This window comes from Aquarana catesbeiana, linkage group LG06 (assembly GCF_042186555.1).
Source record: "Aquarana catesbeiana isolate 2022-GZ linkage group LG06, ASM4218655v1, whole genome shotgun sequence".
Classification (NCBI taxonomy): Eukaryota; Metazoa; Chordata; class Amphibia; order Anura; family Ranidae; genus Aquarana; species Aquarana catesbeiana.
Genome location: NC_133329.1, coordinates 67,120,308 through 67,135,302, shown reverse-complemented (window position 1 = coordinate 67,135,302; position 14,995 = coordinate 67,120,308). Strand labels below are relative to the sequence as shown.

The 14,995-nt window shown below is 43.5% G+C and overlaps 1 protein-coding gene across 4 annotated transcripts in view; it reads right to left on the bottom strand.

The window, feature by feature from the left end:
- Nucleotides 1-14,995, bottom strand: part of LOC141148578 (uncharacterized) — a 202,464-nt gene that overhangs the window by 75,633 nt on the left and 111,836 nt on the right. For all 4 annotated transcript variants that reach the window (XM_073636141.1, XM_073636140.1, XM_073636142.1 and 1 more), the window contains exon 2: nt 7,869-8,198. In XM_073636141.1, the coding sequence (XP_073492242.1) occupies nt 7,869-8,198 (330 nt within the window). The remainder of the gene's footprint in view (nt 1-7,868; nt 8,199-14,995) is intronic.

The following is a 14,995-nucleotide window of genomic DNA, read 5'->3' as shown; positions in this document are numbered from 1 at the left end:
CCACCTAGTGGCCTCGGTGGGCCATGCCGCCTGGGGGGTGGAGACACCACACACATGTCTTCCTGGCAGGGTGGGGCGACGCAAAGGGTCCTGCGTCTCCCCACACGCCCACTATGCGGACGTTCAAAACCTGCCAGCGGCATTCCGGATCCCCTCCGGACGCCTTGTTTGCCCGCGCGCGCACGTCACCACGTGCGTGCGTGTGACGTCACGGCGTCTACGCAGTTGCGGCGGAGGTGACGGAGGTTTCCGGGAGAACATCTCTTCTGGAACGCCGAGGGAGTCACACCAATAGCGCCGCTAAAGCGTCGCTCTACCCATGTGGGGGAACAGATGGAGGAGGCGGGACACCTGCACCTGCTAGACATTTAGGCAAATTAGTCTCCCTATAAACTATGCTGGCCTCAGGTAAGGTCCAGTGGGATCATTTGCTGCCACTGGACGCTTCTGTGTGGTCTTATTACTCAACCTGGTTGGTAAGTATACATTCTTTACCGATCCATATACCCTTTTACTGCATTCATGATGCGTGGATTACACCACGATTGTGACACTTTCCCTCACTTGGTTAACAATTTTGACCTACTTGTTCTATACTTTGTGATATTATAGACTATCCCTGACCATCTGATCTGCGACACCTTTGACACTCCTTTGCCCCCCTCACTCACCTTCCCACCCTACACGCTCTTTTCACACGTCACCCACTCATTACACTTCCATGGGGGCTTTTGCTCAGTTTTGTTTTGCTCACGTTTATTTTTGTGTTTTTGTTTGTTTTTTCACTATTCACTTTTTATGGCCCCATGAAGGGCCTCCTCCACACTCACTGGCCTTCACATACTTACACTCTAGTGTCTCAGTCTTCTCACCCACAAACAAGGACGTGTTTCTGGGAGTCGACCCTCACTATGTTCTTTTCCCACCTCCTCTATTATTATTGTTTTTTTTTTTTTTCCCCGTTCCCTCGTACCTCCCCTTTCTTTCCCTTCCCTGTCTTCCCATTCCCCCCCCCCCTTTTTTTTATCCCATCTCTGCCGATCACCCCTTTTCCCTTCTTTTCTTTCCCTCACCTCCCTTCCTTCACCTTCTTCCCCACCCCCTTATCCTTGATGTCTCCCCCTTTGTGTGGACTCGCCTCCCACCACGTCCGCCATTCAGTTTTCAACCCCTAGAAATTCTATCAGCCACATAGACATACTCCTTCTTTGTCCTTTTTGCCTTATAAACTCGACTTTCGAATCCGCTACTTAATATACATTGTGACATTTTATCGCAGGTGCAGTGCGAAAACTCCCCCCCCCTTCTCCCCCTACATTTTGGGGATACCTAGTGTGTGATTCCTTGCAAGACATGTGTGGATGGTACTCGCTCCCCCTGTGACTGGCCCGCCGGCTACGAGATCGGGGATACAACAAGAGGGAAACTCCCTTATACTGTGGCCACCTGTAACCATCAAATACATCGTGACTGGTAAAGATGCACCATATGGAACTGTTTATATATTCTTTTTCTTAGGTTTTAAATTGTTTGACACATGTTTACATTGTTACAGTCTTTCCATACATTTATCCCCTGAAGAAGACCCATTGGGGTCGAAACGCGTCAGTATCTCACACAATCAACATCTCTGTGTTATTGTATTACTGTTGCCCATGATGTAACTCTATCGCACACTGCCCTCTGTCATTGGTATTGTTTTCTTATTTTGATTATTTTTTGGATTTTAGCCTATGTCTCAACTCTTGTTGATAATACTTGCCTGCATTAATAAAACATAATAGCCATTGATAATTTTTTTTGTATTCTGTTTATCATACACTACTGGCTGCATTAAAGCTCCATTAGGGGGATTTTCTGTTTTCTAGTTAAATCCGGGGTGCACAGCCTCCCTGTCTGTACTCTCTAGAGTGTCTTTATTTCTTTTGTCTAAAATTGGGTGGTTAAACACCCCTCCCCCGTTGCTTCTGACACTCGAGTCCAGACATCAACTGTGAACCACTTTCTGTGCCTTGGTCTTGTGAAGGCTTCCTCGGACAGGCCACACCCTTCCCGGCGAGGACTTCCCTCGGCAATAATACCTTTAAGCTCATCCCCATGAAGGATGTATGCTACTCTAACTTTGAAACTTTTTCCCATGGGATTGTACATGCTGTTTGAAATGCTTTTCTATTGTACAGATACAGTACCCAAGCTGTTACCCCTCTTGTCCATTTGGACAACTGGACCTAGCTAATATATTTTACATTTCTCAGTATTTCATAGTACAACCCATGGGACCTTGTACCACCAATAAACCCTTTTGATTTTGATTTTGATTTTATAGAGATGTCTTTTGGCACATGAATCAGTTCACAGTTTCTCATTTCAAAACCGTTTTGTTTTATTTTCATTTATTTTTGTTTTATTTTGGCTGTCATATTATACCTTGTTCATTTTTTGTACCCTATTGTTTCTATGTGTATGAGGGGCAGTGAAAATTATATATATGTCATCTCTAACACATGATAGAATAATCTATTGATGGCCCTTCTATATATATATTTTTTATGGCTTTCCCTTCCCCCCCTTCTCCATGTTATGGCCACCACCTAGTGGCCTCAGTGGGCCATGCCGCCTGGGGGGTGGAGACACCACACACATGTCTTCCTGGCAGGGTGGGGCGACGCAAAGGGTCCTGCGTCTCCCCACGCGCCCACTATGTGGACGTTCAAAACCTGCCAGCGGCATTCCGGATCCCCTCCGGACGCCTTGTTCGCCCGCACGCGCACGTCACCACGTGCGTGCGTGTGACGTCACGGCGTCTACGCAGTTGCGGCGGAGGTGACGGGGATTTCCGGGAGAACATCTCTTCCGGAACGCCGAGGGAGTCACACCAATAGCGCCACTAAAGCGTCGCTCTCCCCATGTGGGGGAACAGATGGAGGAGGCGGGACACCTGCACCTGCGAGACATTTAGGCAAATTAGTCTACCTATAAACTATGCTGGCCTCAGGTAAGGTCCAGTGGGATCATTTGCTGCCACTGGACGCTTCTGTGTGGTCTTATTACTCAACCTGGTTGGTAAGTATACATTCTTTACTGATCCATATACCCTTTTACTGCATTCATGATGCGTGGATTACACCACGATTGTGACACTTTCCCTCACTTGGTTAACAATTTTGACTTACTTGTTCTATACTTTGTGATATTATAGACTATCCCTGACCATCTGATCTGCGACACCTTTGACACTCCTTTGCCCCCCTCACTCACTTTCCCACCCTACACGCTCTTTTCACACGTCACCCACTCATTACACTTCCATGGGGGCTTTTGCTCAGTTTTGTTTTGCTCACGTTTATTTTTGTGTTTTTGTTTGTTTTTTCACTATTCACTTTTTATGGCCCCATGAAGGGCCTCCTCCACACTCACTGGCCTTCACATACTTACACTCTAGTGTCTCAGTCTTCTCACCCACAAACAAGGACGTGATTCTGGGAGTCGACCCTCACTATGTTCTTTTCCCACCTCCTCTATTATCATTGTTTTTTTTTTTTTTTCCCCGTTCCCTCGTACCTCCCCTTTCTTTCCCTTCCCTGTCTTCCCATTCCCCCCCCCCCCTTTTTTATCCCATCTCTGCCGATCACCCCTTTTCCCTTCTTTTCTTTCCCTCACCTCCCTTCCTTCACCTTCTTCCCCACCCCCTTATCCTTGATGTCTCCCCCTTTGTGTGGACTCGCCTCCCACCACGTCGGCCATTCAGTTTTCAACCCCTAGAAATTCTATCAGCCACATAGACATACTCCTTCTTTGTCCTTTTTGCCTTATAAACTCGACTTTCGAATCCGCTACTTAATATACATTGTGACATTTTATCGCAGGTGCAGTGCGAAAACTCCCCCCCCCCTTCTCCCCCTACATTTTGGGGATACCTAGTGTGTGATTCCTTGCAAGACATGTGTGGGTGGTACTCGCTCCCCCTGTGACTGGCCCGCCGGCTACGAGATCGGGGATACAACAAGAGGGAAACTCCCTTATACTGTGGCCACCTGTAACCATCGAATACATCGTGACTGGTAAAGATGCACCATATGGAACTGTTTATATATTCTTTTTCTTAGGTTTTAAATTGTTTGACACATGTTTACATTGTTACAGTCTTTCCATACATTTATCCTCCGAAGAAGACCCACTGGGGTCGAAACCATTAGGGGGATTTTCTGTTTTCTGTTTTCTATATATAAGATCTCTTTCATATTTGGTTTCTAACAAAGCATAATTTAATTCTACTAAATAATATGATGGTTTGCAAATTTTTAAACCCTGTTATGTGGAAATGTAGTTGTACATTGGATAGTTGACATTAAAGGTATGTCCCTTGGGATACTATAACACAACAATACACCCCTCAGACCCTTTGATTGGGTGGAAGTAATTCTGCAATGCCTTCTCAAGGGTCAAGAAAAAGCTGATGCATTTGGCAGCGGGAACTTTCGTTTACCATCAAAACTACCAGGGATTCTAGATTATTTTACTGTTGCTTATGACTGTTTTGTAGTGTATTTTTTGCAAATATTTAATGCAGTTTTCTTTTTCATAAAAACAATATTTAAACATTCTTAGGCTGAATCTTTGAATGCTCTAATTAGAAACTAAGAACATGGTCTCTGTGAAGAAGTTACCATGATGCTGTGAATGGTGTGCGTTTTTGTTAAAACACATGGGGGCAGCTGCTGTGTATGTAAAGAAGCAACTGCTCTGTTAACCTGCCCCAGTGACAACTATTAGTCTATTTGTGCTTTGATTGTTGTCCCATGAGCTGGAAAATCTCTGTGCAGGGTGAGGCTTTACAACATGCCTCATAGGTGAGGACTACAAACAGCTGTGATGACACACATTGAGCAGGCATGACCCACCAGTGTCACTATCAGGAATCTGGTCCACAACAAGGATGTAGGCAGGTAGAGTTTGATGCTGCTTCAGTCAGGAGGGTTAATGTTAACTGTGTTTCCTGGCTGTTTATTTGGTGGGCTTTCATGGGTCCATGGGTAAAAATGGGACAGGGGTCCCATCCAGGCTGAAAAGGTACTGCAAGTCTGAGGTTGTTACTATTACCCTTGCTGGACTCTGTCCTGGTAGCCTGCTGGATGTGCCAAGGCTGTAATCCCAACGAATGCACCTCCATCCTTGGGATCCTTCTGCAGCCTAGAGGGATTGCTGGGACCTGCAGTCTGCTCCAAAGATGCCAAACCTTGGTACTACCAACATGGACTCTTTCCTGTGCAGGCATGCCGGGGCAGCCACATGCCTGAGTTAGGAACTAGTTTAAGGAGAGGCTGTTGCCTTCGCTGACTGTCATGCCAATTACTTTAAGCAAAGCTTTTGAAACTTTGCCTTTTACTTAAGGGGTATAATGCAAGTAACTGGCATATACAACCTACAGCTTGGATCAGTTAAGCACATTAGGGTACAAGGATAATGGTACAAGAGTTAATACTTTGTGAAGATACAGTGGTTACCAAGGATACTAAAGGTCTCTCTAGCAGCCTGTCTTAAGCATGTGGGATAGCTTCTAGCAGGAGTTGTAGTTGGCATTCTCTCCATGAGCAGGTCTGTCTCCCATAACAATGGGAATAGATCTGCACTGCAGAGGTCCTCTGCCTGTGCAAAGGTACGGAAGAGGCAGAGTTAAGAAATTGCGCACATGGAACACCATGGGCCCAATGTCATTACTGGAAGTGATGTAGCGGAGATACGCTGGACAGGTGAAAGGGCATTGGCTCACCATGTCCCTTCTAATTGCATCAGTGATCATGGTGGTGTACATTAACATTAAGAGAGTCAACTAGAGTTTAAGTAAGCCGTGTAAGCAAAGGTACCCCGTGTGTAAAGCAGTGACTCAATCCAAAAATGCCTAGCGTAGCCCAGAAGAACCCACCCTGGGGTAGGCCTCCTATGTGACCCGCACTTGGCACCCAACGAGGAGGAGAACATGAAGGAGGTACCACCTGCCTACCCTACAAGGATGTGAAGCCAATGCTGAAGCAAATGCATAAAGACAGGAAATGGCTGAATAGGGCTGGAGATCAGCAACAATAGGATACAAATAAAGGTAAAAACAATATTTTATGGGAAAAAAACATGGCAAATGTCTGTGATACAAAGTGCTTTGGCAAACTAAAAACCATCTAGTTAGAGATTAGAACTACAGTGGGGACGGAAAGTATTCAGACCCCCTTACATTTTTCACTCTTTGTTATATTGCAGCGATTTGCTAAAATCATTTAAGTTCATTTTTTTTTCTCATTAATGTACACACAGCACCCCATATTGACAGAAAAACACAGAATTGTTGACATTTTTTCAGATTTATTAAAAAAGAAAAACTGAAATATCACATGGTCCTAAGTATTCAGACCCTTTGCTCAGAATTTAGGAGAAGCACCCTTTTGACCTAATACAGCCATGAGTCTTTTTGGGAAAGATGCAACAAGTTTTTCACACCTGGATTTGGGGATCCTCTGCCATTCCTCCTTGCAGATCCTCTCCAGTTCTGTCAGGTTGGATGGTAAACGTTGGTGGACAGCCATTTTTAGGTCTCTCCAGAGATGCTCAATTGGGTTTAGGTCAGGGCTCTGGCTAGGCCATTTAAGAACAGTCATGGAGTTGTTGTGAAGCCACTCCTTCGTTATTTTAGCTGTGTGCTTAGGGTCATTGTCTTGTTGGAAGGTAAACCTTTGGCCTAGTCTGAGGTCCTGAGCACTCTGAAGAAGGTTTTCGTCCAGGATATCCTTGTACTTGGCCGCATTCATCTTTCCCTCGATTGCAACCAGCCGTCCTGTCCCTGCAGCTGAAAAACACCCCCACAGCATGATGCTGCCACCACCATGCTTCACTGTTGGCACTGTATTGGACAGGTGATGAGCAGTGCCTGGTTTTCTCCACATCCTCATCCTCATCAGACCAAAGAATCTTATTTCTCACCATCTTGGAGTCCTTCAGGTGTTTTTTTAGCAAACTCCATGCAGGCTTTCATGTGTCTTGCACTGAGGAGAGGCTTCAGTCGAGCCACTCTGCCATAAAGACCCGACTGGTGGAGGGCTGCAGTGATGGTTGACTTTCTACAACTTTCTTCCATCTCCCGACTGCATCTCTGGAGCTCAGCCACAGTGATCTTTGGGTTCTTGTTTACCTCTCTCACCAAGGCTCTTCTCGACTGATAGCTCAGTTTGGCCGGGCGGCCAGCTCTAGGAAGGGTTCTGGTCGTCCCAAATGTCTTCCATTTAAGGATCACGGAGGCCACTGTACTTTTAGGAACCTTAAGTGCAGCAGAAATTTTTTTGTAACTTTGGCCAGATCTGTGCCTTGCCACATTTCTGTCTCTGAGCTCTTCAGGCAGTTCCTTTGACCTCATGATTCTCATTTGCTCTGACATGCACTGTGAGCCGTAAGGTCTTATATAGACAGGAGTGTGGCTTTCCTAATCAAGTCCAATCAGTATAATCAAACACAGCTGGACTCAAATGAAGGTGTAGAACCATCTCAAAGATGATCAGAAGAAATGGACAGCACCTGAGTTAAATGTATGAGTGTCACAGCAAAGGGTCTGAATACTTAGGACCATGTGATATTTCAGTTTTCTTTTTTAATAAATCTGCAAAAATGTCAACAATTCTGTGTTTTTCTGACAATATGGGGTGCTGTGTGTACATTAATGAGGAAAAAAATGAACTTAAATGATTTTAGCAAATGGATGCAATATAACAAAGAGTGAAAAATTTAAGGGGGTCTAAATATTTTCTGTTCCCACTGTATATTTAACATGAAAGCAATGTTGAACTTGACATTAACATTTACAATTTTAATCTAGTAGGTACCCTTACCAAACACTTTTAATGAAATTTCCTTCTCCTTTCTTTCAGCGTTGTAGATAACGGTACACATATAGGTGCCCCTATCAGAGATGGTCACATTAGATATGTGTAATGAGGCGTATCCATCCCCCAGGGATTCCATGTTGAGGGACATTCTGGGGTCTTGGGTGGAGAAGACTTTGTTGTCATATCTCAGGATGACTTTTCCCCGGAAGGTCCATAATATGATCAGGAAGTTGAGATCCAGCGTCTTATCCACCGAGAAGAAGCAGATGAGGATGGTGTCCCTGGTGAAAAGGGCCCTTTGTGTAGAAGGCGCAGAGACATCCAAAGCTGCATCTATTGAGATACATTAACAGGTACTTTTAAAATTCATAGGAACAAAGAAAATAAAGTGCTACTGGAGAGGGAGACAAAAAATAGACAAATTAAACTATATGTAAGTATGTAAACCTTTTGTTTAATTTTGGATAGAATTTAGAAGGGTTAGAACACCTGCTAGATATTTCTTGCTCCTTGTCCCTGCTGGAGAGATTCACCTCACTATTGGTCCTGGTGACCATTGTCTCTGGTACACAAAGTGATGGGAAATCTGAACTTTTTGATTTGTCAATGAAACAGAAGGTGAGGAGATATCTTCCCATGGGTACACTTGTTCTAGCAAAAGCTATTTAAGAGGAGATATCCCCTTAATTTGGAGAGATCTACTTTGACTTCATGCTGTGTCTCTGGATCAATTTGGATTTCTATTCAAATCTAAAAGTAAAGGGTTTGACTTTAAATACACTTTAATGCAGTTCTGTATTAATAAAACATAAACATTTTTTTTATTGCAAGTAGTGTAAGTACCCGAGTTTGACCTGGTATCAACCTCTTACAGCTCCACTGAAATGCGTAGCGGTCAGCCCATTCCATTGATATTGACAGTACCTGTCTGAGGCGCACAAGGGATGGCTGAGACTCCACTGGATTTCTTCAACTCATGGATTTAATCCACCATGTGCACTAATGCAATTTTGATTTTTTTATTGTCAACTACATGCACATCAGCTAGTTATACCTGTAATGTATTATGTTTTATGTGTAATTTATGAATAAACTTATGCAATATTATCTATTCATTTTCATTTGTGTAAACACACATCTCATTCAAAGTCCCAACCCTCCCCTCTTTTTTATCAGATATGAGAAGGGCAACCCAAGGTCAGGTTATGGGTATATGGGGTATCTCAGCCAATGGGCAGGGATTTTCTTGAATCCCTTGGCCTGCTTGGAGAACCTATATATTTGGGTGGAGTCATATGATCTATGTTCTGTGCCATCTGGACAGCTGTCTGGGTGGACATGTGTCGTATTGCCCGGGCCCCTAGGCTGGAGATTGGGCCTATCCTGGGCACATCTGGCTGCTAGGCTGTCTGAGGGCCTATCCAGAAGCAAGAGAGTAGTTGGGATTGCGGCTTGCAGTCCAACCAAAAGTGACGGTTCTGTCGGCTGGAGAACCTGTGGTGGTCGAAGGTAGAGGGGAAGCTGTCGCCAGTAAGGGACTATCCGCCTAATTACCAGGGACCACAGTGAGTAACTGAAAAGGTACCCGAGCCGTATTCTCACCAACTGGGCATGGTGAAGAATCTGGAAACTGCAGAGGGAATCAAGCCACGGACCCAACCAGCAGATGTAATGCTTGCAGAGCAGCCTGGTGTGTCAAGCCAGGGAGCGAGCAGGCCAGTGTGGGTGAAGCTTGAGAGGTATCTTGAGTGCCAAGCTAGGGACCCAGCAGAGAGGTGGGGGTGACGCTTGAGGAAGATACCACTGTGAAGATTGGAGTAGCTCAAGGGATTCAGTGTCAGTAAATCAGTGGGTCTAGTGAGAGACCGGGAGCTCAGTGTACTGAAGAACTACAAGGAGTGATTGTAGTGAAAGTGAAGGAACCGTTAAGCCTTGTGTTTGGAACTGTTAAAGACTGTTGCCATAGGAGATAGCTTTCCTACACATGCAGATGTGTTGTCTTGCTGCCAGCCTATTGAAGTCTCGGAGTCTGCCAATAAATCTTGCAATCACCTAAGGGTGTCCTGGCCCTAATCCTCTCTCCCCCCAAAAAAAGGGTTTGTTAAGAGAAATAATTATTCTTTTGCATCCAAGAAGTGTCTGGTGCCCAATAACTTTAACTACTCTGTACCCACCATGCCTAACAATCCACTACATACAGAAGGATGTCGGCTATCTCTGGCCCTGCAGGTTCTCATTCGATCAAAGGAGGCCTGGGACCTAGCTACAGATATACAGTATCTCACAAAAGTGAGTACACCCCTCACATTTTAGTAAATATTTTATTATATCTTTTCATGTGACAACACTAAAGAGAAATGTCACAATGAAATGCTACAATGTAAAGTAGTGAGTGTACAGCTTGTATAAGTGTAAATTTGCTGTCCCCTCAAAATAACTCAACACACAGCCATTATTGTCTAAATTTCTGGCAACAAATGTGAGTACACCCTTAAGTGAAAATGTCCAAATTGGGTCCAATTAGCCATTTTCCCTCTCCGGTGTCATGTGACTGATTAGTGTTACAAGATCTCAGGTGTGAATGGGGAGCAGGTGTGTTAAATTTGGTGTTATCACTCTCACTCTCTCATACTGGTCACTAGAAGTTCACAATGGCACCTCATGGCAAAGAACTCTCTGAGGATCTGAAAACAAGAATTGTTGCTCTACATAAAGATGTATGAACTAGCAAAAAGGGCTGCCCCAAGGGATAGTACGGGTAAGATAATTGGCAAGGTATAAAGCAATAGTACTAAAAAGTATAACAAATATAAATTTTTATTATTCAATGAAAAAATACAAAATATAGAGAACAAACATCTAAAAGCAATGTATTGAGGCACATGTGAATATACATATAACAGCTGCTACGTGTTGAGACACACAAATTTTGGGACATGAAGTCAATTACAAATAGGGGTCGCAACAAATCCCGACATGTTTTGGAAAAAAAGCCAGGGGGCTAGTTGAATATTGTATTCATTTCCTTCCTCAGGGGTTGACTGGGAGCATGCTGATGTAGTTCTATCAAAAAATATATAGACAAAATAGATAAACAATTGTGTTGTTGAAAATAAAAATAAACAAATGTATATTATGTTAATGCAACAATTGGTTACAAAAATGGCAGAAAAACAGTCAGTCATTCTCAGACTTTGATACTTACAGGTCATATGTCCCTTTGAATGGTAATGCACAGCACTGTGGAGATAGATGAGACCTCATGCCTGCAAGAAACCAATGGGTCGTCTAACAAATCTCAGCAAGGGTGGATAGAGGAGAGTGGGGGAGATATTCCTCCCACCACTAGATTCTTGGGAAATTCCCAGGCATAATATGATATATGGGTGTGTGCAGGGTTGAAAAGGATGTAAAACCTGTACTGGAGCGGCAAATCAGGGTAGCACAGGGAGAGTCAGAACAGACCGCAAATATGTGCCTGGCAAAAAGAATAGTAACAGGAAATATAATAAGTATATATATATGGAAAAAAGATAAAAGTATGATATTTAGAGACCAAACAGATGATCAAAGCTACAGGTAATGGATGCATCGGTAGTGGGCAAAAATATATATATAGGTAAGGATGTGCTAGAAAGGGGGTGCTGGTAGAGCAAAAAAACCCCCAACAAAAGTTAAACAAAGAGGAGTATGCAGACATCCCACCCTGATATATTAAACTAATTTGTAGAGTAGTGAAGGGAAAAGATATAAGTAAAGAAAAAATTCATAGCTGTATGAATACAATAACCTTATACAGCGACACCTCCACACATGCCTGGGGTAGAGCAGATATCCTGGCTGTGCAGCACTAAACTAGCTGCAACATGCCAGGTATATATACTTACAAAAGTGGGGGTGGTTGGAATTGATACACCTATCAGCCACAAGAATCAGTGTTAAGCGTCTGTGTATAAGGAGCTGACAGGTGAGCTGAGTAAATCCAAACTCTGTGATGCGATCGGACACCTACATCTGATTGCCTGCCCCATAGCAGTCTGGGATGGACAGTCCCTCGGCTGATGTGGCGCCCGGCGTCACTGCGTAGACCGCGTTGTGACGTTAGGCGTCAACAGAGCTGCCGACTGGTAAACAGGGCAGTGGCTAATGGCAAGATGGCAGCGGCGTGCGCATGTGCCGGACACGGCGGTGCCCCTGAAGAGTGCCGCAACCAAACATAGGTTAGGCCTCCAGACTGAGAACATAGCCTGGAGGTCCCCGTGTGTCGGGGCACTCTGAAAAGCCACAGAAGCAGGAAATACATCCTTGATTGAGTATTCTAGCCGATATGCACTAAACTTGCAAATATTGAAAGAGAAATGTTCCATATTTAGGAAAGGCGATGCCATAGGGAAGAGAGGACGTGAGGTCATCATCTTTACATGTGGGTACAGATCAGATATCAAGGTGCTGAAAAAACAAAGAAAAAATAATAAAAGGGAAAACAAGACCATTATTCATAAACATCAAAACTATGTACATTACACAATATGGAAGATACAGATGGTGTAACTAAATGAGTATACATGGAAAGACCACATCAGAATATTGTCAATATCTTGGTGGTCAGTACAGGCCAGAAATAGATAATGACGATGACAAATATAAATGCTAGATTTAATAAGCTCAAATGTAGCATTGAAATACAAACGGCCTGTAAAAGGCACACAGGGCTAGTCTGGGTGCTAAAAGGGGAGCAAATTTCTTGTACTATGATGTAGTGAAAACATCTGGGCCTGGTGCTGTTGATGTTTTCAGAGATTTAAATATATTAATGATTTCATGGTCTGTGCAGGGATCGTTGAGAGTAGAAGCCTGTTGTTCGTTGAGAGTAGGGAGATGTAGATTGTCAACCCACTCAATTGAAGTGTGATGGGGTTGAGTTTGGGGGCCCGAGAGAAGATCTTTATAGAAAGAAGAGAAGCTGTCTGGGACTTCTTTGGGGTGTGTGACCAGGTTACCTAATTGGTTTCAGAGCTTGTATATATGGAGGGCAGGGTTTATGTTCTTGGTTAAGTTTTTTTGCGAACATGGCAGAGGTAGAATTGCCATGTAACAGAAATTTGGCCTTAGAAAATCTGAGGGATTTTTCAGTGTCTGCTGAAAGAATTGTATCTAGGGCCTGACCTTTCGATTGAATTCGTTTTGTGGTTTCGGGGGAAGGGGATTGGTTCAGCTTGCTGTATAAGAGATCTAGGTCTCTAGTGAGGCTCTTAATTTCTGTGAGTTTAGCTTTATTTTTGGCTGCTGTTATACTAATCAGATGTCCCCTAAGAACTGCTTTATGTGCAGACCAGAGTGAGGTAGGGAAGGTGTCGTCGGTTAAGTTATTTTTGAAATAGTCTTCAATATGTGTGGTTATGTCTTGGAGAGTGGATGGGTCTGATAAGGTTGAATCGTTCAGACACCAATTGAATGGGGTAGGGGCAAGACCAACATGAGAAGTTTCAAATTCAACCATGTCATGATCGGACCATGGACAGGGGTGAATTCAAGCTCTCGAGGAGTTTGCCAATAAGATAGGGGTACTGAGGATATAATCAAGCCTGGCATAATAGTCATGTGGGTGGGAGTAGTGGGTAAAAGCCTTCACACCAATGTTATGAGCTCTCCAGGAATCAATTAGGTGGAATTTGCTGAGTGAGCGATTAATTGATTTGGAGAAGGCTTTCGGGGTGAGGGCAACTTTGCTTCTGTCTAAGGAGGGGTGTGCAGCTAAATTAAAGTCTCCTCCTAGTACCATATGAGGAGAGCTAAGGCGGTCTGGAATTTAAAAAAAATTGTTGAAGAATGATGTTTGAGCATCATTAGGGGCGTATCTGGAGGCGATTGTAAGTGAGCGTTTATTCAGTTTTGTCAAAGTAGTGCGGGTGATTTTCTGAGGAGAAATGGGAAGGAGGATAATGTCTGCACCCAGTCTTTTATAGTGTCTGAAAGCTTTTTTACATTTTTGTGGGGAGTTAAATCCTTGTATATTGTGTGAAAAGATCTTAAGACCCATTTTTAATGAAAGTATATAAGCAAATTATTTTGACTGGGCTAGAGGAAAACCTATATGGGAAGTGAGCTAAAATTGGACATATAGTAGGGTATACCGAACTATTACCAGTGCCAACACTACAAATATAGATTAGAGATGTACAATATAGTTTAAGGCTATAGCATAGAGCAAGAAAACAACTGTAGTATAATAATTTGAATCTCCTCTTGAGTAAACTTGTAAAAGGATCAAGGTAGAATCTTCCAGAAAGTACAATATTTAGAAACAATGCCATAAGGGCAAAAGAAAAATGTAATTTGTAATGTACCGTAAGGGGGCCAGAGGACACAGTGGACACTATTTAACCATATTCTTATGGGTGGCCAGTTTCCTGAGGATATGCTCTTAGCAAATTTATCCTATATCCCTAAACCTCTTAAAGACCACACCCTCCCTCAAAATTTTCGCCCCATCTCAGTCCTCAATAATGATTTGAAAATCTTCGGCAGACTTTTAGCAGACAGATTGGCGACAGTCATTACTTCCCTTATCCATATAGACCAAACGGGTTTTATACCCGGTAGACAAACTATGGACAACATCAGACGTGTCACAAATATAGTGCAGGATGCTAATCTTTCCTCTCGCCTGGTCTGCCTTCTAAGCCTTGACATACACAAGGCATTCAATAGTGTAAACTGGTCATACCTTAATCACTTACTCCCTAAATTCGGCATCACAGACAAATTTATCCATAGATTTAATGCCCTTTACCACCTCCCTCAAACTAGAATTAAAATCCCAGGCCACAACTCAGACTTCTTTTCCCTAAGTAGAGGTACTAGACAGGGCTGCCCCCTCTCCCCACTTTTATTTGCATTAGCAATAGAACCCCTAGCTCAAGCCATAAGAAATAACTCAGACATCACAGGATATAGTAAAGGCCCAAATGAATTCAAATTGAGTCTATACGCGGATGATGCTTTATTATTTCTTACTAGGGATGAGCTTCGAGTTCAAGTCGAACTCATGTTCGTCTCAACCATCTGCTTTTCGCAAGTTCGCCGAACAGCGAACAATTTGGGATGTTCGCGGTAAATTCGAAAGCCGC